Raw genomic sequence first — 25,828 nt, forward strand, 5'->3', positions numbered from 1 at the left:
TTTTATATGAAAACATTTCCTTTCTCCTCAGAGATTTGGGAACAGCCCTGAGTCCCCAGACCTTGGGCATGGAAACCCGACTGTGCAAGAGGAAAATAAGAGGAAATATTTAAAAGACCCAAACTGGTCCCTGGTGCTTTTTAATTTTTAGTAGGAATCTCGAGAGTCCAGGGCTGCGGACATCCCTTTGCAGGGCGCTGGCCTGTGGCTTCCAACAGGTTCAGTTCAAGGCCGGTAGGGGAGAAAAATACATGAGAAGCAACAGTGTCCCAAAGTCACACATCTTTCAGGGTTCAAGTCCAGCAATTACTCCAGTGAGACTCAACTACCCCCAGCTAAGCGTCCGGTAATGTATCCTCCCTGACTACCAAACGTGGGGGATGGGGTAAGGCACTTAGAGACAGCACCTGAGGCCCTCCTCCCCTTTCTTTCTTCCCTTTTCTTCCTCCTACTCCTCCCTCCATTTCCTCTTCACCCCTCACCTGGGCATTCCCCCGTCTACCCTGGTCCCTCTACACCAGATCAGGAAAGGTTCCCAGAGCCCTGGCCTGGGACCGAGTCCTGGGGTCCCTGCTGTCAGGATAGGGGTCCTGTGCCCCGCTCTGAACGTCAGACTGACAGGCCCCTTTTTTGGCGTCCGAGAGCCCACATGGGATTTGACTTTGAACATTCAGGAGTTCCAATCCCAAAGAGCTGCTTTCCATAAAGGACGAAGTTTCCCAGCTTTCTGGGCAACCATGAGCCAGGGCCACCCCTCAAGACAAATCTCTCTCTTTAGAGTCCATCGCAGAACCTCAAAGCAAACTGTCAAATTAGATTTCCTGGGGAGAACTGTCTCTCTCCTAAAGTCTTTTTTTTAAACTTTAACTTATTGGTTAAAATAGCTTTAAAGGAGTTAACAAAGAAAAACACTCCGGCAGAGACTTGTGGTTTCCAGCAACACGAATGCGCGGGATTTGGGGGACCAACCCTCTTGCGAAAAGCAGCTGCCAGTGTTGGATATTAAAAACACACAAACAAACTTCAAAGCAGTGAAAAGCTTGCTTTGGGGAGACTAAAGAAATCCTAGACCCAATTTAAATGGATGTGAAAAACAGAGGGGTTCTGGACCCCCAAAGCTGCGGTCGCAGTAAGGGCACGTGCTAGTCCCTGTAAACGTGACCGCCTCGGGCTCTGGGACATCAAGGCAGAGCCTAAGACCTGCTCCTGTATTCCTCCGAAAATCTGTGACGCCAAAAGATGACTATGTGCAGAAACACACTCGTCCATCCCAAACGGGCGGTCAGCTGCTTCTAGAAAGCATGTTGCATGGGGCCTCTCCATCTCTTGCCTTCTGCTAAAATGCGATTGATTTAAGTAAGAAGAGAGCGTGTGTGAGAACTTGTGCACCCTAAGGGCGAAGCACACCCCAAGAGCAAGGGGTCCACGTCTACAGCCTCCTAGTTCTTCTCAGTGACAGCCGTGTTCCTCCCAAACTGGTTCCCCTGCAGTCTCAAAGGTGGCGGCTCCAGCCCCTTCGCCATCTATCTGGACCTGTGACCAAATTGCCAGGACTGGTGCGACAAAGGAGATTAGAAGACGATGCAACTAAAAGTGTGTTCTCTGATTCTGTCCTGGAGCTTTGTATTTGTTTGTTTGTTTGTTTGTTTTGTTTTGTTTTTGTTTTGCCATAAAGGACATTACTGGAGGAAACTCGAATATGGATTGTGTGTTAGATAATCTTGTTGCTCAAATCATAAAGGATAAATTTGGGGGGATAAATTTGGGGTGGGGAGGTGGTGAAAGGAGTCTCTGAGGTCCCAGGAGCTCTCCGTGGGGATGGGGGAAAGAATCTGGAGCGGCTCCGGATTCTGCTGAAGTTTTACCTTTGAATAAATTACAAGCCTCAAGGGAAAAGTGCAGTGGGTGTGTCCAGATACCAGGGACTTCGGCTTTGGGCAACTCCAAGGGTGGGGGTCGGGGGTTGGTCTGGCTTTCGCTCTGGAAAAGCGAAGCCTGAGGTAGAACATTCTGGGCGCCCTCTGTCTCCTGGGCTTTGCCCAAGCCCCAAGTTACGGCGCCCAGCCCTAGGGGGCTCTGGCTGCGGCGAGCCTCGGCGGGTGCAGAGGGGTGGTCTCCCCATTGCCTGTCGTGCTGGTGCCGCACTGTCCTCCTCCAGTCCTGCGTTCTACCGGGTTTTCGGTCAAGCGAATCCCTGGAGGACCGAAAGTTTACACACACAGTGCAGGGTGGTCCGGTCCAACTCTGCATCGACTGATCCAGCCAGAGTCCCTCCCTGAATTCGTCTCCCGAAGGAGAATCCAGTGTGTTCTGGAGCGTGGGGCTTCTGGAGGAAGCTGATGAGCCAGAGTCGGCGGAGCCAGCGCTGGAGGAGCCATCAAAACCCAGGGAGAAGCGGCTGCCTTCGGCCGCGAGGGCGCGGTCTGCTCAGGAGTTCCGTCGGGAGGGGCAGTTGTCTGTTCTGATCACGACTGTATTCCTGGAGACTTGAATAGAGGCTGGAATACTGTAGAGACTCAGCCAAGTTTGGGGGCAAGAACCCAAACCAATTTCTGGATTACTGTCCAGCCACTGGTGACGAGTTATTCCTTCTTATATCCTGAGGAAGCTTTTTTGGCAGCTGCCCCAGTGGCCTAATGGATAAGGCACTGGCCTCCTAAGCCAGGGATTGTGGGTTCGAGTCCCACCTGGGGTAGTGTGGGGGATATCATCCTTGGATAAATAGTGATGCTTTTGGATTATAACATTAAAAGGAACATTATATAAAATTGAAAGATTAGGAATGTGATATAAAATTGAAAGATTCTTCACTATCTCTAATGAAGGCAAGGAGAAAAGCAGTGTACCCATACATCTTAGTGGGGCAAGGTGTGGTTTCACTCAAATTTTTGGAAAGCAATCTGGTATATACACCTCCTTGATCCTCCAGTTCCACTTCTGTGAATCTGTCTCAAAGATAAAACTACTGGTGTACGTTCGAGAATGTTTTATAGAGTTTGGTAAATGATAAATAAAAGGCGGAGGGGAATAACCATTTGTAGGAGAGAAATCGAATACATTTTGTTTCACTAGCAGTGTTCACCCTCAGAAAAGAACGTTCAATCTATCCCGATTGACTTGGAAGATCACTCTATGAAAAACGTGTATGATTCAACTCTTCTAAAACAACAGTAACTTCGCAACCCCAGCTGTGCATGATGGTCCAAGAAAGAGCCAGGTGTGAAAGGCTGTGAACATTTGGGCCTAAGGAGGGAGGGGAGAAAAAGATTCTAGCCAGATGTAAAAATATGCAGCTCAAAAGGTAAACAGAACACATGGGGAGCAGACGCTGTATCTTTGATATGTGAAAGTGTAAGAATTGAATGGGCACTTGCTGGAGACTTAGAAGTGACGTGGACCAATGATAATGTGGACCTGATCTGGGTTAGGATTGTGAGTGACTTTCTGCCTGGACTTTTATTATTTCAGTATAGTTACTTTTATGATTTTTTATGGTTCCTTGTTGGTGGAGTCTTGGTGTCAGTCAAAATTTGGGGCCTAGCAAACTCTATCCTTCACTGGCGTCTGACTCAGTGATCACTTTGATGACCAGAAGGCCCCGTGTCCTCGGAAACACCCCACCAGTCCGGCTTTGGGAAGAGGATTGGGGCAGTGGTGGCGGGGTGGGTCCGGCAGTGCTTTTGGCTCCGGGTGCGGGGGTTCGCAACAAAATGTCAGACCAGCCGCCTCCAGGGCTTCCTCTCTACTTTTAATAACTAAAGCGGACAAATATCTGAACAGGAGAGAGAATCGCCCCTAAAAAGACTCTTAAAACTGTTTGTGTGCGGGTTAAATGTTCCTCTGCTCGGTTAAACCGCAGACGTCGGGCCTGGTGAGGAAGGAAACAAAAATGAAAAGCGTCAACTTCTTCCGATCCGGAATCCGACCCCCTTTATTCCTCTATCTTAAAAATCCCCTTTGTTAACTGCTGTATCCCCAATGCCTGGCATACATTAGGCACTCAATTAACACTTGAATGAATGAATGACTCCATTAGGCCAGTGGCCTCCTATTTGTTGGGGCCTAGAGTTCGGAGGAAGACGCACACTCCCATCCGGAACGTGCCCGGTGGGTTTCGATGCCTTCAGGTAGGCGGACCCCCTGCTCCACATACTTACTGGGAGACCCGGGTCAAAATCTGCTCTGCTAAGGTGGGCTTCTCCTCCTGTCAACAGTCGGTGCTGCTCCCAATTCATCCTGGCAGTCATGTAAGTGATGTGTACCCACTCTTTTCTGAAGCTAAAGGGGTTAGTCGTGTGCCCGGCTAGCTCAGTCGGTAGAGCATGAGACTCTTAATCTCAGGGTCGTGGGTTCGAGCCCCACGCTGGGCGACAATGGGATATACTGTACCTCCTAGAGGGATCCCAGAGTCAGCAACTGTCTGTTTGTAATTAGGAGTTTTATAGTAGCTCCATTAAAATTTTTAAGTGAAATTAATTTTAATACTATATTTTATTTTAATCAGTTTATTGTAATTTCCCAAATAATAATATACAAGTGATCAATGAGATGTATTATATTCTCAGCCTTAGTACTTTTGACGTTTGAACCAGACCATTCTCTGCTGTGGGGGACTGTCCTGTGCACTGCAGGATGTTTAGCGGCGTCCTTGGCCTCTATCCACTAGATGCCAGTAGCACCCCCTTGGACGTGACAACCAAAAATGTCTCCATACATTTGCCAAAGTCCCCTGGAGAGCAAAATTGTTTCTGGTTGTGAGCCTCTTGTCTACAGAATCAAGGGCCTAAATATTGATGCAAACAGTTCTTACGTGGGATCTGACTGGAGGGCTCACTTGGCACAGGGCCAGACAACGGGGCCAACAGGAACTTATCCTGTGATGGCCCACCCAGAAGGCAGCCTGGTGGGGTCAGGAAATAGGCTATGTACAGAGGGCTGAACAAATAAGTTAATATATTGAGGCTAACGGGAGCCAGATTTCTCACTGGTAGAGCTGGAAACAGAGAAAGCTTTAGAAAATCCTATGATGTTGCATTAGAATTGGAGGTATTAGTGATGTAATCTGATTACTTGACAAATTGTCTGTTACTGGTAAAGATGGTTGGTGGTAGTGACTTTATAAAAGCAGTTCTTATAATGGTATATTTGCCTACCTGCAATTAGCAGTTCCCAGTTCTATCATTTTTCTATATTTCTTGACTGCCATTATTCTGTAAAGAAGACCTTTTCCCCATGAATATGTGATGAACTTAAGATCATTTTATTTTATTTTATTTATTTAGTTTTTTGATGCCCAAACCAAGGAATGAACCAAAGGTCATTTTAAAAAGACAAGGTAAATGCTAAATTCATTCTCTTAATTATTAACTGTCACCTTCAGTTATGGCAAGTTACCTTAAATTTTTCTCTCTTTTAAAAACAGTATTACTATTGATTCACAGATTTTAATATATTTAGTATTTTTATAATCACTTAGAGTTATTATTTTTGATGCTCAGATTATTCCAAATTTGACTGGTGGGAGAGCCCTTTCAAGCTGACATCTTTGTTCTTTTTAAACAATCTGTTTATTTACAAATCTTTATTTTGAAAAATTTCAAGCCTGAATAACAGTTGAAAGAATAGTACATCAAACACGATATATGGATATGATGATCCATTAGAAAGTCATTTATAGTTTATATATGCCCACATTGGACTTTGAGAATTTCCTTATTTTTCTGGCACACACATAATGTCCTAGACTCACCTTGTCTTTTTTCTGCCTAGACATGGATTCAGCCCTTTCTCTAAGGAACCCTATTTCCTTTTAGTAGAGATCGGTATTTAGAAACCAAGTCCTGGGTGATAGGGGTCCTCAATGATACTGGGTTGTCATTGATTACAGTTTTTGTATTTTGTTTTTAGTTAAGCTTAACTTTTAAAATAGCTTACTGATTTATTCTTGTATCTTAAGTGTTTCTTCTACAATCTTTTGCTCAACTCAGGTAAGCTGATGGAGTGACTCTAGGGGGTTATAGTAACTAGATCTTTTTGTTCCGGGGCATTCCTTCCCATTTCGATTTTTTTGGATCTGTTTGGGAAACTCCTCCCTTTCTCCATTTAGTCTTGGTGATAAAGAGCATCATTGGATTCCCACATGTAATTGACTGGGTTTATGACCCAGAATGACCCTAATATTCCACTTTTCCATCAGGAATGGTTGATTCTGATTTGGGTATATGATCCAAGAATGATTAATCACAGCCTTGCTTTACAACAGAGGCAATAAACACTGGTAGAGAGAAGTTCCATGCGCCCTGTGATTGCTAGCCTGGGAGGGTGTGATTTCGGAACTACTGGTGGCCAATTTGCCTGCCACATAAAAGAGAGACAGAGACAGTCTGTAGAATGAAGTTGAACAGAAGCAAACAGAGTAGAGAGATAGAGAAATACTGATCTTGATGTCATTATTTAGGTCCCTAAATGTAGCCCTGCCTGAAACACACAAGCTTTGCAAGAAGAACTTTGGACAGTGCAATTACATCAACCAATAGATTCCATTTCTCCTTAAGCTGACATGAGTTGATTTCCTGTCACTTGAAAACAATGGCTTTACTAATCCAGCCACTATTCTCCCCCTCCTTCCCAGACCTTTGATAATTAATTTTGTGTATGGGGAGTTTGGCCTATTTTTGGAGATGGAATGGATAGAATTTGATGTCATAACATGTGTCTGATGGAGACATGAGGGCTTATTATAGCCCTGAGATTCTTATTTTGAGTTACTGGGAGCAGATTAATGATATTTATTAAGACGCTATAGTCAGCATGAGGAATATATTGTTTATAAATAACCCAAAGTAGAAGATTGATTAGAGGAACACTCTGATTTCCAGAGGACGGTTTTGTAAAAGAATCCAGCTGCCTCTTCTGACCCAGGTTTACGGTTTTTGTGAGTAGCTCTTAATATTATCAACTCAGGAAAGTAAACCTTGTAATGCATAAGATCAAAAGCTTTATGGGCACCTTAATGCCAGGTCTTTCCTTCAGAACAGCTAAAGTGATACATACTGGACTCAAGAATTTTCTGTTCCGAAATAGACTCACAGACAGAGAACATAGACTTGTGGTTACCGGGGGGTGGAGGGTGGGAAGGGATAGCCTGGGATTTCAAAATTGTAGAATAGATAAACAAGATTACACTGTATAGCACAGGGAAATATACACAAAATGTTATGATAATTCACAGAGAAAAAAATGTGACAATGAGTGTGTATATGTCCATGAATGACTGAAAAATTGTGCTGAACACTGGAATTTGACACATTGTAAAATGATTTTAAATCAATAAAAATGTTAAAAAAAATTACACCTTAAAAAAAAAAAAGAATTTTCTGTTCCTCATTGACATCTACGTCCTACCAATTTATAGATGAACTCAGCAATGGCTCCTATTTTTACCTTATTTACCCCCAAATTAAAATATAGGATGAAAGACTGTCAACTGACTCCTTATAAAAATGATTATTACATATGAAGATAAACATGTGACATTACTTCCAAATGATATTTATGCAGAACACAGATGATTGAGCAGAGAGCAAAGGATATAAATATTACTTAATACTTTTAATCTCAACCTAGTGCACATGGCCCCAGCCTAGTGCATTGATGAGGTGAGGGGTCATTAGGTGTTTAACATAAACTACCTCATTTAATCAGCACAACTCTACAAGGTTATTTCTCCTCTCTACAGATGGTGAAATTTTGTAATTCTGTGAAGATTGGTAGCTTTCTTAGGGTCATACAACGGATAATGTGGGTCTGGGAATTCAGTACAGATCTGTGTGAACCTAAAGTTTATTCTCTTAATCCCTATCCAGTGTCATGTATATTTACCAACAAGGACACTATCCCAACTTGGGTGGGGGATAAAATATAGAATTGTGAGTTTTCTCTAGCAGAAGTGTTGTTGCTAATAATTACCCCCAAGACTGCATCATTTCCAATGTTGCCAAGTCCTGAAGCAGCAATTACATGACCCCATTTTTTTTAACATTTTTTAAATTGAGTTATAGTCATCTTAAAATGTTGTGTCAAATTCCAGTGTAGAGCACAATTTTTCAGTTATACATGAACATACATATATTCATTGTCACATTTTTTTGCTGTGAGCTACCACAGATCTTGTATATATTTCCCCGTGCTATACAGTAAAATCTTGTTTATCTATTCCATGTTTTGAAATCCCAATCTGTCCCTTCCCACCCCCCGCCCCCTTGGCAACCACAAGTTTGTATTCTATGTCTCTGAGTCTGTTTCTGTTTTGTATTTATGTTCCTTTTTTTTTTTTTTTTTTTTTTTTTTTTTTTTTTAGATTCCACATACGAGCGATCTCATATGGTATTTTTCTTTCTCTTTCTGGCTTACTTCACTTAGAATACATGACCCTGTTGACAGGCCTTTGTTGTCAGTGTTGGATCCAAAAAAGCCCATGGAGGAGAAGGAACAATTACTCTTTGCTTGCCTCTAATGAGGCTCTCGGGGAATATGGCCCCCGTGGCCATCGAGGCTCCTGTGAAGAGCTGGCCCTGTGATACCCCCAAACACCCTTCCTGACACCCTTGGCAGGGCTGAGTCCGCGCACTCTTTCTCGTTCATTCAGACTTATCTTGAAAGCCCAATTACTTCTCTCCCTTAGAATAATAATCTCTGGCCAGGTCAAGTAAAAGGAAGCAAGCCTGGGAATTCTGGTGACTGTGAAGACTATCATTCTTCCTGGGTGAGAGATCAGTGGGACTTCATCAATATATGCTTGCTAAGGTATAAATCTTTAAGGGGGTGCGCCTCACCACATCGCCCTTCAGAGTGGAGTCACAGAAAGAGTTGAGACCAACAGCAGTTCCTTGCATTCACCCCCATCAGGACCAGTATATGTGATCTGTTTATGAGACCTTGAACTGTAGGAGAAACAAATTGGCTGAGTTTCTGCCCATAACTCTGGGTCATTTCCTTTTTAATTTTACAAGTTAGTCTTAGGGAGCTCAGCAGACATAACCAAGAAGGGCTGGCTCAAAGCTCTGTAACGTGTTCCAAAATGTGAGCCCAGGAAACAGCAGCAATGATACTATCATTACCACCCTGGGAGCAGTTTTTGATTGATATCATCCTCAGAGCAGTCGTGTTAGGAATGCGTAACACGCCCATATTAGAGATGATGGAACTGAAAAAATGTTCTCTAAGTTAACAGCACTAATGATATAATGACATCAGTACCCTATGTTAGGCTGTATGCTTACTACAACTCAGTCTCTGTGGTGAACATTTACACATGTGTTCTCCAGTATGTATTATAAATAATAAGTCTCTGTTAATATTTCTGTATGCGTAGTGGGTTTTTTTTTTTTTGGAGGGGGGTGAGGAAGGTAATTAGGTTTATTTACTTACTTTTTTAAGAGGAGGTACTGGGGACTGAATCTGGGAGCATGCTAAGCATGTGCTCTACCACTTTGAGCTAGACCCTCCCACCCATGTGTGTTGTTTTTGATACTAACTAAAAAATACATGGTTATGGTAGAAAGTTTAATCATATAAAGGATTTACAGACAAAACCACCGTCACAGTCTCTCAGTGTACTTGTGGAGGGACTGCATATGCGTAATCAAATGCCTCTCATTATGCTGATAAAGGAATGGAGGCCAAAGAGGGCCACTGTTGACCAAAACACACAGGGAGCAAAGTTCTGATGCCCCGCCTATGTTACACAGCCTTTCTCCTTGCCATAGTCCTCTTTTTTCTTTTTTAATTGAAGTATAGTTGATTTACAATGTTGTGTTAGTTTCTGGAGTGCAGCAAAGTGATTCAGTTATACATATATATTTTTTTCATATTCTTTATCATTATAGGTTATTACAAGAGATTGACTATAGTTCCCTGTGCTAAACAGTGGTCCCTTGGTGTTTTTCTATTTTATATATAATAGTATATATCTGCAAATCCCAGACTCCTAATTTATCTCTCCCACTTCCTGCCAGTTACCATAAGTTTGTTTTCTACATCTGTGAGTCTGTTTCTGTTTTGTAAATAAGTTCATTTGTGCCATTTTTTAAGAATCCATAGATAAGTGATACCATATGATATTTGTTTTTCTCTGTCTGACTTAACTTTATATGAAATCTCTAGGTCCATTCATGTTGCTGCAAATAGCATTATTTTATTCTTTTTTATGGTTGAGTAGTATTCCATTGTATATATATATACCACATCTTCTTTATCTAATCATCTGTTGATGGACATTTAGGTTACATTCATGTCTTGGTTATTGTAAATAGTGCTGCCATAAACATTGGGGTGCATGTATCTTTTCAAATTAGAGTTTTCTTCAGATATATGCCCAGGAATAAGATCGCTAGATCATAGGGTAAGTGAATTTTAAGTTTTTTAAGGAATCTCCATACTGTTTTCCATAGTGGCTACACCAAATTACATTCCCACAAGAAAGGGCAGGAGGTTCCATTTTCTCCTCCACCCTCTCCAGTATTTATTCTTTGTGGACTTTTTAATAATGGCTGTTCTGACTGGTGTGAAGTGATACTTCATTGTAGTTTTTTTTCCTTTCTGTTTTTTTAAATTGAAGTATAGTCAGTTTACAATGTTAATTTCTGGTGTACAGCATACTGATTCAGTTATATATATATATTGCTTTTCATATTTTTTTCATTATAGGCTACTACAAGGTATTGAATATAGCTCCCTGTGCTATACTCATTGTGGCTTTGATCTGCATTTCTCTGATAATTAGTGGTATAGAGTATCTCTTCTTGTGTCTCCTGGCCATCTGTATGTCTTCACTGGGGAAATGTCTGTTAGATCTTCTGCAGTTTTTGGATTGGGTTGTTTCCCTGTTATTTTCTTATTGCCCCATTTTAACCATTATTTTCCAGGCTTTTGAATTTTTCCTGCTTTATCTGCCTCTGGGCCCAAGCTCCCAGCCCCATGAGAGGGGCAAACCAGTCGAGTGTCTCTGAGTTCCTCCTCCTGGGGCTCTCCAGGCGGCCCCAGCAGCAGCAGCTCCTCTTCATGCTCTTCCTGAGCATGTACTTGGCCACAGTCCTGGGAAACCTGCTCATCCTCCTGGCCATCAGCATGGACTCCCGCCTGCACATCCCCATGTACTTCTTCCTCAGCAATCTGTCCTTCGTGGACATCTGCTTCTCCTCCACCATTGTCCCCAAGATGCTGGCCAACCACATGCTCGGGAGCCAGACCATCTCCTTCTCTGCGTGTCTCACGCAGATGTATTTTGTTTTCATGTTTGTGGACATAGACAATTTCCTCCTGGCTGTGATGGCCTATGACCGCTTTGTCGCTGTATGCCACCCCTTACACTACTCAGCAAAGATGACCCACCAGCTCTGTGCTCTGCTGGTCACTGGGTCGTGGGTCATCGCCATCCTGAATGTCCTGTTGCACACCCTGCTGATGGCTCGGCTCTCGTTCTGTGCAGACAACACCATCCCCCACTTCTTCTGTGATGTGACCCCCCTCCTGAAACTCTCCTGCTCAGACACACGCATCAATCAGATGATGATTCTGACTGAGGGTGCTCTGATCATGATCACCCCATTTATCTGCATTCTGGTATCATATATCCTTATCACCTGTACTGTCCTGAGAGTCCCATCCACAAAGGGAAGATGGAAAGCCTTCTCCACCTGTGGCTCCCACCTGGCTGTGGTTTCCCTCTTCTATGGCACCATCATTGGTGTTTATTTCAACCCTTTGTCCTCACACTCGTCTGAGAAGGACACCACAGCTACCGTGATGTACACAGTGGTGACTCCCATGCTGAACCCTTTCATCTACAGCCTGAGGAACAGAGATATGATAAGGGCTCTTGGAAAAGTGGTTGGCAGAAAGATATTTTCTGTCCAATGAGAGAATCAAAACTGAATCTCATCCCCACACAAATTTTTTTTTTTTTATCAATTGAGCTGTTTTGTCAAAAACAAAACATATTTATGTCTGTGCTAGGGCCACCTAGAAGGCAATCATTTTTTTTGTGTGTGGACCTAATTCACCTGTAATCCTGTTGCATCTACCAAGTAGAAGTCTCACAGTCCCATAGACTTCTTTTTAATGAGTAAATTCTGAATTATTTTACACCCAAGTCCAGCTTTTCCTTTTTAAGTGGTATGTTTGGAAGAATACATGCTCCACATATTTTTTAACATTAAAAATCACCTGGAAGCTATGATCCACGATGTCCAGGTCCCAACACTGATCAAATAGATCAGAATCTCTGGAGGGGGGGGCCCTGACACTGAGGTTTTAAAAGTCTCACTTCTAATGTGTGTGTGGAGAATCACTGGTAGATCTCATCTTATATGTTCTCTGTCATGGTCAGTCATAAAGTCTGGGTCACAAAAATGCTCACTAAATTAGTTTTGAGACTCAGATAAAAGAACAGTAAAATATGAGGACTAAAGTGGATAGCAATATTTCAGGTGAGACTTAGAGGCCCAGGTGGACAAGTGGCCCGGAGCATAAGAGGGGAAGCAGTGAAGAATGGTGTCGGGGTGGGGGCACTCTCTGTGAGCATCCTGATTGGCTGTTGGATCTTAGAGGACAGGGTCAGCTGGACCATCTTCAATACCAGGGAAACAAATCCTTCTTCCAGGACCAACTTCCCCTGAGTCCTACTCTGGTTAGCAACCCCCTCCGACACCTTCAAATGCCAAGTCAAATGCCTTCTCCTCCACGCGGCCTCCTGATTCTCTCTTCTGCTTCTCCAGCTCTATGTTTTCTTTGGTTTAGTCTTCCTCTGCACAAGGGATTTCCACAGATTATGAGACCCTCCATACCCAAGTTCACATACTATTCACCTTGTACCCCAGTGTCTGGCACTGCTCCTAGACCAAAGGCAATACTCAAATCCAGCTGAAGGGGAAAATAAATGGATGAATGAATATTGCCTTAGTTTTTAATTTGGACAGTCTTACTTGAGAAGGAATTTTTTAAATTTCCCCATTAAAAACAATATTTTTTTGTTTTTGATAGGTAATACCTACATTTTCATAACATATTTTTAGAGACTTAAAGAGAGTATATTTGATAAACCCATTTGAAATATATTTTTGTGAATGGCAAAAAACCACTATGGAGCATCAAAAATCATAAAGAAGAAAATTAAAATAGCCTGTACATTTGCTGCTCCAAGATAACCACATTACTGTACTTAACGAATATAGTTTTTGAAAAGTTGGCTGCAATATTTCCGTATAATTTGGTGTTCCAATTTTCCACCTCCTTCTTCCCATGTCAGTAAAGGTCTTAGAAATGTGATTTTAATGGTTGCATAATATTTAATCTATTCATGGATACAATATAATTTATCCATTCCCTGACTCTGAACAATTTCAAGGGTTTCTGTGCTGTAAATAGCACTGCTTCATGCTTCCTGGTGTATAGGTCTTTGTGTTCCTTAATGTCACAGGTAGAACACATGACCTATTTTCCATCAGTCCTGTATTTCTTCATTATTTCTGCCTCACCCCACCTGTTAATACTAGCAAGGGGTCTAGTACCTCTCTCTTGGTGTCAAAGCATCCCAAAAACTCATTGAAAGGAGTCAGCCTGTCCTGCCAGGTGGAGAGAGAGAACCAGACCCTCCCAGTGGCACAATTGTGTGAGTTACTAGCACCCAGTGTAGCTTGGGAACCCTGGTCTGTCTGCTGCAACACTGATGCTCACATCCCTTTGGGGTCCACACTGGGATCCACCTGTGGCATCAGGTCTCAGCTCTCTGAGCTCAAATTTACTTTATCCTCCATTAAAATCTGACTCTGCATCATGGTGGCGACATTCACAAGGACTCCCAGCTCCACTGTGTCTAACCAACTCTGCCCATGAACACCCAGCTCAGATTTATCCTTCCTCATTTGAGGGTCCTGCTGGATTCTTGGGGTCTTTTTTTATGTGGAAAGGACTTCAGTCTGGTTTCTTCTATGTCATAGTTGTATCTGTGAAATAAAATTCAAATAAATATATATGACGATTATAGTATTTGGATACTTAATGTTTTTATTTATTGATTGATCTGTAAAGTAATTAACGTTTCAACTATTTTCTTTATATGCTAATAGCTTTTAACTTTTGACTTGATGTGGCGTTATGGAAGGAATAGAGGTTCGTGGATGTTATATATTCATTATGGATTGTATCTGTTAGTAACAGAAAGATCTTTTTCCTCTTTAAGCATACTTGGGGGTCAGGAGGCAATTAGGCTTATTTTTATTTATTTACTTAACAGAGGTACCAAGGATGGAACCGAGGACCTCACGCATGCTAAGCACATGCTCTACCACCGAGCTATGCCCTTCCCCCTACTTCAGTGAAGTGATAGTCATATTAATATCACTACCTCTGCTTCCTTTTGGCTTATGTTGGCTCATTCTCTCAGACTTTCTAAAAGAGTTGACTTGGATGAAGGATTCTTTTCCTGTGTGTAAGTATCTTTTTTTTTTAAGCTTCTAGTACCTGAGGAAAAAAATAAGTATAATTCTATACTAGAAAGAATAGTCAACAATGAATGGCTCCAACTCCCATTCACTGTTAAAAACAAAACATTATGAGTACAGAATTCACGCATGTATTGTGAAAAAGACAATTCACCACGTGTCTCTTGCTTTTCTGCACATTTTGTGAGCAGAGACATTCACTGCTTTCATTCTAGACTACTTTTTCAACGATGTTGGTATAATGAGCATTGGAAGGTAAAAATGGTGTGTCTTTCCAGAGCAAAGGCCAGATTTTTCCCTATCTAGTATGGTAAATATAATGTATTCTTCTGGGGCAAAGGTCAGGCAGGCTTATTTTCAATGACAAAAGATTTGATTTCCTAAGCTTGGGGATTCTCTCCTCTTTCATTCCTATTGTGTATACAGGTGATGTGTGGCCTTATTCACATCATTCTGCACATCAGTAAAGTAAGTGCTGATGCACTGGCTCCTACTATTGCTATGAGTGATACAAGCATACCTCCTTTTATCGTGCTTAACTTTACTGTGATTCACCACTATCGCTATCGTGTTTTTTACAAATTGAAGGTTTGTGGCAACCCTGTGTCAAGCAAGTCTCTTGGTGCAGTTTTCCCACCAGCATTTGCTCACTCTGTATCTCTGTGTCTCATTTTGGTAATTCTTGCAAAATCTCAAACTTTAAAATTATTATTAATTATTATATTTTTACAATGATCTGTGATCAGTAATCTTTAATGTTACTGTTGCAAAATGTTGCTATGACTCTGAAGGCTCAGATGATGGCTAGCACTTTTTAGCAATGAAGTGTTTTTAAAATAAGGTATGTACGTTGCTATTTAGACATGATACTACTGCACAGTTAATAGGCTACTATTACTGTACAGTGTAAACATAACCTTTATATGCACTGGGAAACCAAAAAATTCATGTGACGCTCTTTATTTCAATATTTGCTTTATTTCAGTGGTCTGGAACTGAACCCACAATATCTATGAGTTATGCCTTAAACTCCTTTGTCTCTGACGCAAGATTCTTGTGTCTTCTGCCACAACTCATGAAACTAGCAGACTAGATTGTTAACTTGCATGTAGGGTAAAATCTCAGACTCTGCACATTTCAACACTGCTTATTGAAGAAACTTTATGGAAAATGCAGAAGGTTATCAAGGAGAACGAAAAATATCTAAAATCCCTGCATTATGAATATTTTTCCTTCTCACTTTTTCATTTAAATTTAAAGATACTGTGACAAGAATAAGAACAGCTAAGCTATGCTGGCTGACCAAAACACACATGCTTAACCACTAGGCTGGATTGGATTCACCATGTTATAAAACACACGTTGTAAACTGCACTTGGTGCTTTCTTTAAAAAATAATTTTACAACATATAATTGATACTATACAGTTCTTTACTTAATTTCTCCATCTCATTGGCATTGTTTACCAATAGGTTCTTATGATGGAATAAATTATGCATCTCAGTCTTTCACTCTCTAGTAATACAATTACATGTCTGTGTCCATTCCATGGCCTCATGGCAGATGGAGTGCTTTTTTCCTGATCCTTGACTTGGGTTTTGGCTACATGGATTGCTTTGGCCAATGAGATGTCAGTGCACGTGACCTAAGGAGAGGCTTCAAACAGGCTTGCACAGTTGGGTTTCCCCTCCTGCACTCCGTTGTTACACCAGAAGAACGTCCTCTGGGTCACTGCTGCTTCTCTAGCCTGAGACCCAGGAGGACACAGGAAGAAAGGACATGAGCCCAACCCACAGCCTGGTGCCAAGCCCAACCCACACCCTGGTGCCAAGCACAGATAACTCCAAGCTGAAGCTCAAGTTGACCTTGAGACCAAGAATAGAAGCTTATTGCATTTCTAATCTGTTGAGGTTGAGGAGTTTTGTCATGTACTATCACTGTGACAATACATGATTGATATATATTTTTTGAAACTTAGCTTTTGGCTTCTAAGACACTGCTTTCTTCTCATTCCCTGATTGTTTCCTGGTTCCTACCTCTACAGAGCACGTTTGCTGGCCTCTCTTTCCATCAACTCGCTATATGTTACTATCCTCATGGGTTTTATTCTTGGATTTTTCTTCTTTCTCATTTTATACCCTTTCCCTGGACAATCACATCCACTCTTACAGCCTCAGATAAACTTATGTGCTGTTAACTTTGAACGATGTGAAACCAGCGCTTCGCCTGAACTATTGGCCCAAATTATCTGACCCTTGGATTTCTCCATTCAGGTGTCCTATCATACAATATGTGACCTTTTGTGTCTGTCTTCTGTCACTTAGCATAATGATGCTGAGGTTCATTCATGTTGTAATATGTATCATGACTTCATGAAGGCTTTTTATGGCTTAATATTCCATTGTGTAAACAGGCCTCAATTTACTTATCCACTCATCCTTTGATGGACTCAATATTTTTCATTTATTTTTTAAGCGGAGGTACTGGGGATTGAACCCAGGACCTCATGTATGCTAAGCACCCGCTCTACTACTGAGCTATACCCTCCCCCTACCCAGTGTTCTTTTAATGAAATCCCTTTCTGCTAATATTAGCCATACTGGTTTTTTAAATTAATTAATTATTTTTAAAAAAGTAACTTTATCAAGTACCTTTTACCAGGTACTCTCAATCTCACTTTAGGTTTATTCATTTATTTGTTTTAATGCCGGTACTGGAGATTGAACCCACGACCTCACAGACGTTAGGCATAGTCTCTACCACTGAGCTATACCAGCCCTCTACATTTGTTTTTATTATTTGTAACAAGAACCTTGTGTGAAACTTTCTGGAATGTAACGAATCATCAGGTGAGGACTCGAACCCAGAATTAGAAAACCACGAGGATTTTCTCCAACAAATCTCTTCTCTTCTCCCTGTGTTTGTTCCTTCAGCCTTTCTCTGCTCCTCAGTCCATGGGCTAGTTATGGGCAGGCAGAAGAGGGCTGGATTTACGTGTTCCAGCCAAGCCACATAGTGGTATGGACTGCCTGTCCGTCAATGCCAGCTCCAAATACCCTGGTCCAACCAGCTATGGTGAAGTGGAGGGAATGTGGTATAAACATGGTGCTGGGACCTCACGATCACTGCTGTGTGAATTAGCAGTTCCATTCAGAAAAAAGGTTAAACACTGTGAGCTGGACAGACATCCCCAAAGGTATCTGCCTTGGGGCCTGGAGTTTGTAAATTACAGTACACTGGGTTCTCCTGGAGAGTTTCTCTTACAATCAGTCTTTCCTTTAACCAAGGTGTGATTATGGATTAAGCTCAATTCTGTAACGGGCTCTCAACGTTCCAATTTACAAAATGGAGAAGATGAGACATCACTAATCTTCTCTAAATATAACCAAACATAAGAAAGCAAGAATTGCACGGAAAACACAGAAATAGCCCCAGGTCTGAACAAAGGAAGTGAGGAGAACAAGGACTTTATCACTGAATTTCCACATCTGTGGGCACAGGCCCAGGTCAGCCAGGTCCCAGGTTTGAGGTCCCAGGGAACTTAGTCTGGAATCTATCTCCATAGCGCTGGCTTCATTCCTAACGTCTTCAAGTTTTCACCTGAGAGTTATATCTAAACCTTAGACAATATTCCTTATCATCATTATTTTTGTATAAAGGGGCCAAAAAGTAGGCAAGGCAATTATTCTTTTCTTTCCTCTAATGAAGCTCTCAGGGAATCTGGTCCCAATGGTTGTGAAGTTCTTGTAAACAGCTGCTCTGTAATTGCCCCAAACATCTTTCCTGTACTGAAGACTAAGACCATGAACCCCTACTCCTCACTTACTCAGTACCTTCCTGTGTTTCCAAGACATCCCAGTCCCTACAATGAACAGAAGCATTGACTAGTTATGCAGATGTGAAGAAAACCTGGCAGCAATATCACCAACCTCCTCGGGTAAGATTACATTGGTATCTATTGACATGAAATTCTTCTAGAAACCTTCTCTCCCGTGTCTTCCAGATACAGGAAGTTAATAGCAGGAGTCCCGAGTCCATCAGATGTCACTCAAGATGAACCCATAATTGATCAACTGTTCCCCACGACTCTTTAAGACCCACCTAGGAGTTAGGTGGGTGGGGGAAGAACTGGGAAATTTAAGCAGAGACACATATAGAGTCCATCTGTGTAGTTGCCTGTCTGTTTCTCAGTGTTAATGTGTGTTTTTCAATACAAAATAAGAATCAGTGAGTCCAGTCGGAAAAACATCAGAACCGAGTGTTGGAGATTGGGAGTGTAGGTGGGGTGGGAATGACACTCTTAACAACTCTGTGAACTGATTTGCAGGTGTGATCCTGCCTGGAGTCTGATTTGTCTAGGTTTCTGATTTCACTGTTGTCTATTCTCCTGGGTCCAGCTCATGAGAGGGGCAAACCAGTCAAGTGTCTCTGAGTTCCTCCTCCTGGGGCTCTCCAGGCAGCCCCAGCAGCAGCAGCTCCTCTTCATGCTCTTCCTGAGCATGTACTTGGCCACGGTCCTGGGAAACCTGCTCATCCTCCTGGCCATCAGCATGGACTCCCGCCTGCACATCCCCATGTACTTCTTCCTCAGCAATCTGTCCTTCGTGGACATCTGCTTCTCCTCCACCACTGTCCCCAAGATGCTGGCCAACCACATGCTCGGGAGCCAGACCATCTCCTTCTCTGCGTGTCTCACACAGATGTATTTTCTCTTTGAGTTTACTGACATGGACAATTTCCTCCTGGCTGTGATGGCCTATGACCGCTTTGTCGCTGTATGCCACCCCTTACACTACTCAGCAAAGATGACCCACCAGCTCTGTGCTCTGCTGGTCACTGGGTCGTGGGTCATTGCCAACCTGAATGCTCTGTTGCACACCCTGCTGATGGCTCAGCTCTCATTCTGTGCAGACAACACCATCCCCCACTTCTTCTGTGATGTGACCCCCCTCCTGAAACTCTCCTGCTCAGACACACGCATCAATCAGATGATGATTCTGACTGAGGGTGCTCTGATCATGATCACCCCATTTATCTGCATTCTGGTATCATATATCCTTATCACCTGTACTGTCCTGAGAGTCCCATCCACAAAGGGAAGATGGAAAGCCTTCTCCACCTGTGGCTCCCACCTGGCTGTGGTTTCCCTCTTCTATGGCACCATCATTGGTGTTTATTTCAACCCTTCATCCTCACACTTGTCTGAGAAGGACACCACAGCTACCGTGATGTACACAGTGGTGACTCCCATGCTGAACCCTTTCATCTACAGCCTGAGGAACAGGGACTTGAAAGGGTCTCTTCAAAAAATGATTGGCAAGAAAATATGCTCTTACTGATGAAAGTACCATAGACCTATCATTCGCAGGCATATAAATCTTTTCCAGCTCACTGAAATGTGGCAATCTGTCTGTCAGTATCTGCAAAGAACTGAGAGTAAAGAAATATTCTGAATAGATACTTATCAATGAACTCTGACTTAAGTACAAACCTACTCCTTTAAACAGGTAATTGTATGTTTCTAATTATTGTATTTTAAACTACTTTGCATAAAGGTCAAGTTTTTCCTTTCAAGTGATCGCTTTGAAAAGTTACATGTAACAAATATTTTGGCATTTCCCTTTTGGAAATGACCTCAGAATCTACAGCAGTGGTTTTCAATCTTAGATGCATGATATTATCACCTGAGGGGCTTTGAAAGTGTATATACTGATGCTGGACTAAACCTTGACCAATTAAATCATAATCTTTCTGGTGGGACTTGGACATTGGTTTTTTTTCCTTTTAAAATTTCCCTGGCCATTTTAATGTACTTTCTGGGTTGGCAAACAGCTGCAGAGATTGAAGTGATGCGTCTACAAGCATCACTACGGATTGCTTGCACTAAGCAACCCTAAATGACACCAAGGGTTGTTGGCAGCCACAGACACTAGAACAGATTCTCCTTCACAAACTTCAGAAGGAATCAACCCTGCCAACACCTTGATTTTGGTCTTCTAGTCTCCAAAACTGTGAGACAGTACATTTTTGTTGTTTAAAGCCATCTAGTTTGTGGTACTTTGTTATGGCAGCCCTAGGAATCTAATTCTCCATCACAATAGAATTCCTTGCCTTGTCTTTCCCATAGGTCCTGTACAACTTTCTGCGGTTGTTTGCATTCTTCTTGGGTCTTCCACCATGATTATACAAGGCCCTTGCAACACGGAATGGGTCATTATTCACGTTTGTACACAGTGTTGGGCACTTGGTCTGGTTCATGTGAAGTGTACAGTGTTTCATGAAGAATAGCAGAAATTGATACCCTGAGGGAATTATTTTGTCTTTTTCTCCCCATGCTCCCTACCCCAACTAGGTTGTATCTCCATGAGTACAGAGATCTAGTTTTTTCAGCAGTACCCAGGATGTAGTAGTTACTGAACAATTATTATTTATCTGAATAAATGATTATATGACTGAATCAATGTGGCAAGTCACCGAAGAGGAAAATGAGAAAGTTCCCTAAAGGAGTTAATGGGTTTGGTTCAGCTCTCTGCCACCTTCCAAGCCATATTGAAGCCTTAGCATGTTTTAATGTAATTTTTTCATGGCTAATTTTTTTCCAGAACATTTTCACAAGGACTAACCTTCTTGTCCTGCTTTTTGTAATTTTTCACTTCCTCAACTCTGCTCAAGCCCCCATCATTCCCCCTCCCTACTCCCTCATTCTCCCTTTAAAATGCCTGATCATCTCTGCAGAAATTGCTCAGCTCCCTTCCCTTACAGTTAGTACAACAGTCCCCTCTTATCTACAGTTACCCTTTCTGCAATTTTAGGTTACTTGTGGTCAAGTGTGGTCCAAAAACATTACATGGAAAATTCCAGAAATAAATAATTCATGAGTTTTAAATTGTACACCACACTGCATAGCTTGATGAAATCTCATGCCACCCCTGCTCTGCCTGGCCTGGAATGTGAATCATGTCTTTGTCCAGTGTATCTCTACCATTAGTCACTTAGCAGCTCTCTGGATTTTCAGATCGACTGTCTTTATTTCGCAGTGCTTATGTTCAAGTAACCCTTATTTCACTTGTTAATGGCCCCAAAGTGCAAGAGGAGTGATGCTGGCAGTTTGAGTTCACCAAAGAGAAGCCATAAAGTGCTTCTCTTAAGTGAAAAGGTGAAACTTTTCAACTTGATAAGGAAAGAATAAAAACATCATATGCTGAGGTTGCTAAGATCTACAGCAACAATGAATCTTTTGTGAAATTGAGAGGAAAAAAGAAATTTGTACTAGTTTTGTTGTTGCATCCCAAAGTGCAAAAGTTACAGCCACAGTGCATAATGTGTGCTTAGTTAAGACAGAAAAGCATTAAATTTGTACAGTAAGGTATTTTGAGAGACCATATTCACATAAATTTTATTACAGGATATTGTTATCATTGTTCTATTTTATTAGTAATTACTGTTGTTAATCTCTTATACTGTCTAATTTACAAATAAAACTTTATCACAGGTATATATGTATAGGAAAAAACCCCCCACTATATTTGGATTCAGTAGATCTGTAGTTTCAGGCATTCACATGGTTTTGGACCATATACCCAGGATAAAAGGGAAACTGCAGTTACTGAATAAAATCAGTTTCAACCGCTTTAACAAATGTCTGGTTGGTATGCATATTTGACACCACTTTCAGTGGAATCAAACATCAGTAACATTTTCAAAATCTATTTCTTTGCCTATCTCGGTTTCACCATAGAGAACTTGTCATTTTTCACAATTTTTCTTGATCAACTAAAGGGCTTAAATACTGTTAAATTAATTTCCATCTTACTGATTTTGTCTTTAAAATTTGGGTATTTTCTTCGAAGATTTTTTCGCATTAATTTTGCTTTTTAAAAACATTGCATTGAAATATGATTTATCTTGAAAATTAAGCTTTTGGGGCTACCTGGAGTTTTACACATCCACCCCCTACCTCCCCTGTGTCAGGAGTCTCCTCGCCGCGGGTAAGAGGACCTCGCTTCGCCGGCCCGCCACGCGCAGGCGCAGCGCGGGAGGCGCAGACTCAGCTTTCTCTCTTCCCGGAAGCGCTGCACACGTCCTCCTCCGGGGCCAATCAGAGGCTGCGTAGCCTGGCGCTCCTTGCCTCGCCCTTTGCAGATCTTTCTTTAACTATCCAATAATAGCGGACCAGCCCTCCCTCCCTCCCGGCGCTCCATGTGATCCTGCCCAATTAGAAAGAAGGGGCGGGGCCTCAGCTCTGCGCAGCCTCTGGAAGTGCAGCGGTCTGGGAGCTCCAGAATGGAGCGAATGTTCTGTGTTGCAGTAAGTGGCTCTAACGGTTTATCCGAAATGGTATAAAGAGACACCCTGGGGTTGATGCCCGCCAAACCTGGAAAACTGGCGGATCCCATGAGTCTTCCACACTTCACCTGGTCTCAGTCCTTTAGGTTTCTGCCCCATCCGTCTGTCCTTCCCTGTTAGGATGGGTCACGAGGTGTTCAGGATTCCTATCTCTTCTCCCACATACCGGCACTGTCGGAAGTCATGGTCTGACTTCCAATGTGGAATCCTTACAAAAGGCAGGTTGGCTGGAAAGCCAGCAGCGCAAAAACCGGTGTAGGTGACTCGGACATTTCTCGGATTAAGGGCTCCTTTTACTCCGGTGCTGAGCCCCTGCTACTCTGTGTTCCCACCAGCAGGCTTCACTGCCTGGGTGATTGTTAGAAATACATAATCTCAGGCTCCATCCCAGACTTACTGAGCCAGGATCGTCACTTTAACAACATTCCTAGGTCTGTGTACGTTAATGGTTGAGAATTACTGCTTTAAGCTTCCCAAAATTTCTGGTCTAGCAGGGAATTTTGATGTATGTAATTGATCCTGCAGACAGTGGCTTATACTGGAGACCTAAGATTTGAATCTGGTAAGTCAAACTTAGGATCTTTATGACTTCCGAGGCATCACTCACTACTTAATCAAGATGATGTAATGAAACTGATGAAGTGGGATGTTATAGGTAGAAAACCTATAGTGAGCATGGGTATTTGGGAATGAGCAGAAGCATTCAGGAGAGGGAAACTGGTGTACACAAGGAGGTGCTTAATCAACCTGAGGTTGAATGATGTGTGTTAGGGACAAATGCATCTATTCATCAACTTGGCATCCCACTAACATCGTTTCTAACCAAGGAACTCACTTTATAATAAAAGGAATATGGTAGCCAGTTGTCAAGATGGTCCCCAGTCATCCTAGTCTTGTGTAATCCCTTCCCACACTGAATTTGGCTGACTATGTGTTTTAATTCACTTGGGCTGCTATAACAAAATACAATGGACTGGGCAGCTTATAAACAACAGAAATTTATTTTTCACATTTTGGAGGCTGGTAAGATTTTGATCTTGGGAAGTCCAAGATCAAGATGCCGGCAACTTTGATATTCGTGAGAACCAACTTCCTGGTTCACAGATGGTGATTTTTTTTTCAGTGTAATTTCACATGGTGAAAAAGGGAGCTTTCTGAGGTCGCTTTTATAAGGGTACTAATCCTGTTGGTGAGGGCTCTACCCTCATGACCTAATCATCTCCCAAAAGCTTCAGCTCTTAATGCCATCACCCTGGGGGTTAGGATTTCAACATGAATTTTGTGGGTACACAAACGTTCAGTCCATAGCACTGTATAAGCTACAGGATGTTGTGGAAATGATGGTGTGTGACCTCTGGAACTCCGTCATAAAATATATTGTGGCTTCCAGCTTGCTCTCTTGAGTCACTTGCTCTTGGGAAAACCAGCTACTCTGCTGCAAGAATGTATCAATTTAGATCTATGGGAAAGTCCATGTGAGGCTTCCTGCCCAGTAGCAATGTGAGCCATCTTAGAAGCTCATCCTCTAGCCACAGTCAAGCTTTCAGGTGACTGAGCCCTTGCAGATGATTTAACTGCAATATCATGAGAAGCCAGGATCCAGAACCAGTCAGCTAAACCATTACCAGATTCCTGAGGCATAGGAACTGTGTGAGATAAATGTTTACTGTTTTAAGTTGCTATGTTTTGGTATAATTAATTACTTCACAATAGATAACTTATACAAGGAATAAGCTGGTCCATGGCATTCTTTTGTATTTACTTTTACACCATCATCAGGGGCAGTTGACCTTATGGAATAGAGAAATGGTCTATTAAAGACTTAATTTTGGCACCAGTTGAAGTTACTCTGTAAGGTTATCCTGCTGTTTTACAGGCTACATTATAAGTTTCATACCAGTGGACAATATATGCTGAACTTTTTCCCAACCAGGAACTTATGGGGCAAGGAAACAAGAGGTAGAAGTGGGCATCTCTATTTGTAGTACATAATGACCTACTTGCAAAATTTTGCTTTTTATCCTAGCAACACAGGGCTCCAAAGAGACTTCCTGCTGGCTCACATGGGCTCCTTTTGATACTGGATAAACTGACCAAAAGGAGATTCTAATGTTATGACATTGACTATCAGTAGAAAATAGTTTTTCTGCTACACAGTGGTAACAGAAAGGATTATGGATAGAAAGATCTCCTAGAGAGGATTCTGGAATTGCCGTGTCCAATGATGGCAGTGAATGAAAGACTAGGACAGTCTTACTTGGGCAAGATCATAAGGAGGTCAAATCTCTCAGACATGAAAATTTAGGTTACTACTCCGATTTTTAAAACTTTGAACAGCTGAGATGCTGGCTAAAGATAAAGGGGGCATGTATTAGATGGTGGATAAGGAGAATTATTAATATGAATTAATCATCTGTGGCTACCTGTGGAAATGAAGTTTGCATCATCTGGTCATATTTTCCTCCTTCCTTTTTTTATGTATATATTTATGCATTTTAGCTAACTAGCTTTCTTCTTTCCTCTCCCTTTCTCCCTCTGTTTACATATCACTAGGGTATGTAGTTATTGGTTAACTTTCAAATTTGATTCAGAAGTTATAGAATGTCATGATTGGAATAAGGAGGACATTGGTTTTGGACCTGGATACAGTAACTGATGGGATTTTGACTTATTCCTCCTGTTGTGGGAAGAATGGTTGTATCATGTTAGGCCAGAGAATTTCTCTTCCACTAAAGAATAAATTGGTAAGAGGGATATGTGATAATGTGTAGCTGGAGGGGTGGACTCTAGTAGGCATTTATCATGCTTTTCGACTTCCCAACTTCTGTAACCACTTCCAGAGCTTAGGTAATACCCTACCTCATAACTCTGGCAGGGAAAGAAGCCTACTTCTTCCTATATAACACAAAACTCTGACTAACCTATCTCCCAGCGCCTCTTGCAGTTAAGTTGTGGGCACACAACTACCCATCAGCTATCCT

The 25,828-nt window shown here is 42.0% G+C and overlaps 2 protein-coding genes and 2 non-coding genes across 5 annotated transcripts; all 4 read left to right on the forward strand.

The window, feature by feature from the left end:
- Positions 1 to 44: 44 nt before the first annotated feature.
- Positions 45 to 11,919, forward strand: LOC102506206 (olfactory receptor 1F1-like). 2 transcript variants are annotated; one of them, XM_032461141.1, is made up of 2 exons: positions 45 to 1,101; positions 10,996 to 11,919. In XM_032461141.1, the coding sequence occupies exons 1-2, from the start codon at positions 1,081 to 1,083 to the stop codon at positions 11,917 to 11,919; spliced, it is 945 nt and encodes a 314-aa protein (XP_032317032.1). In that variant the 5' UTR covers positions 45 to 1,080. The 2 variants fall into 2 exon arrangements, with proteins under 2 accessions (XP_032317032.1, XP_014410540.2); XM_014555054.2 differs by lacking the exon at positions 45 to 1,101 and having other exon boundaries at positions 10,746 to 11,919.
- On the forward strand, positions 2,623 to 2,695 carry TRNAR-CCU. The gene has a single exon. It is a non-coding gene; the product is annotated as a tRNA-Arg (tRNA).
- On the forward strand, positions 4,298 to 4,370 carry TRNAK-CUU. The gene has a single exon. It is a non-coding gene; the product is annotated as a tRNA-Lys (tRNA).
- A 6,878-nt stretch (positions 11,920 to 18,797) lies between the features above and the next one.
- LOC102523139 (olfactory receptor 1F1) lies at positions 18,798 to 20,789 on the forward strand. The gene is made up of 2 exons (XM_006179684.3): positions 18,798 to 19,815; positions 20,759 to 20,789. The coding sequence occupies exons 1-2, from the start codon at positions 18,902 to 18,904 to the stop codon at positions 20,787 to 20,789; spliced, it is 945 nt and encodes a 314-aa protein (XP_006179746.2). The 5' UTR covers positions 18,798 to 18,901.
- The last annotated feature ends 5,039 nt before the right edge of the window (positions 20,790 to 25,828 follow it).

This window comes from Camelus ferus, chromosome 18 (assembly GCF_009834535.1).
Source record: "Camelus ferus isolate YT-003-E chromosome 18, BCGSAC_Cfer_1.0, whole genome shotgun sequence".
NCBI lineage: Eukaryota > Metazoa > Chordata > Mammalia > Artiodactyla > Camelidae > Camelus > Camelus ferus.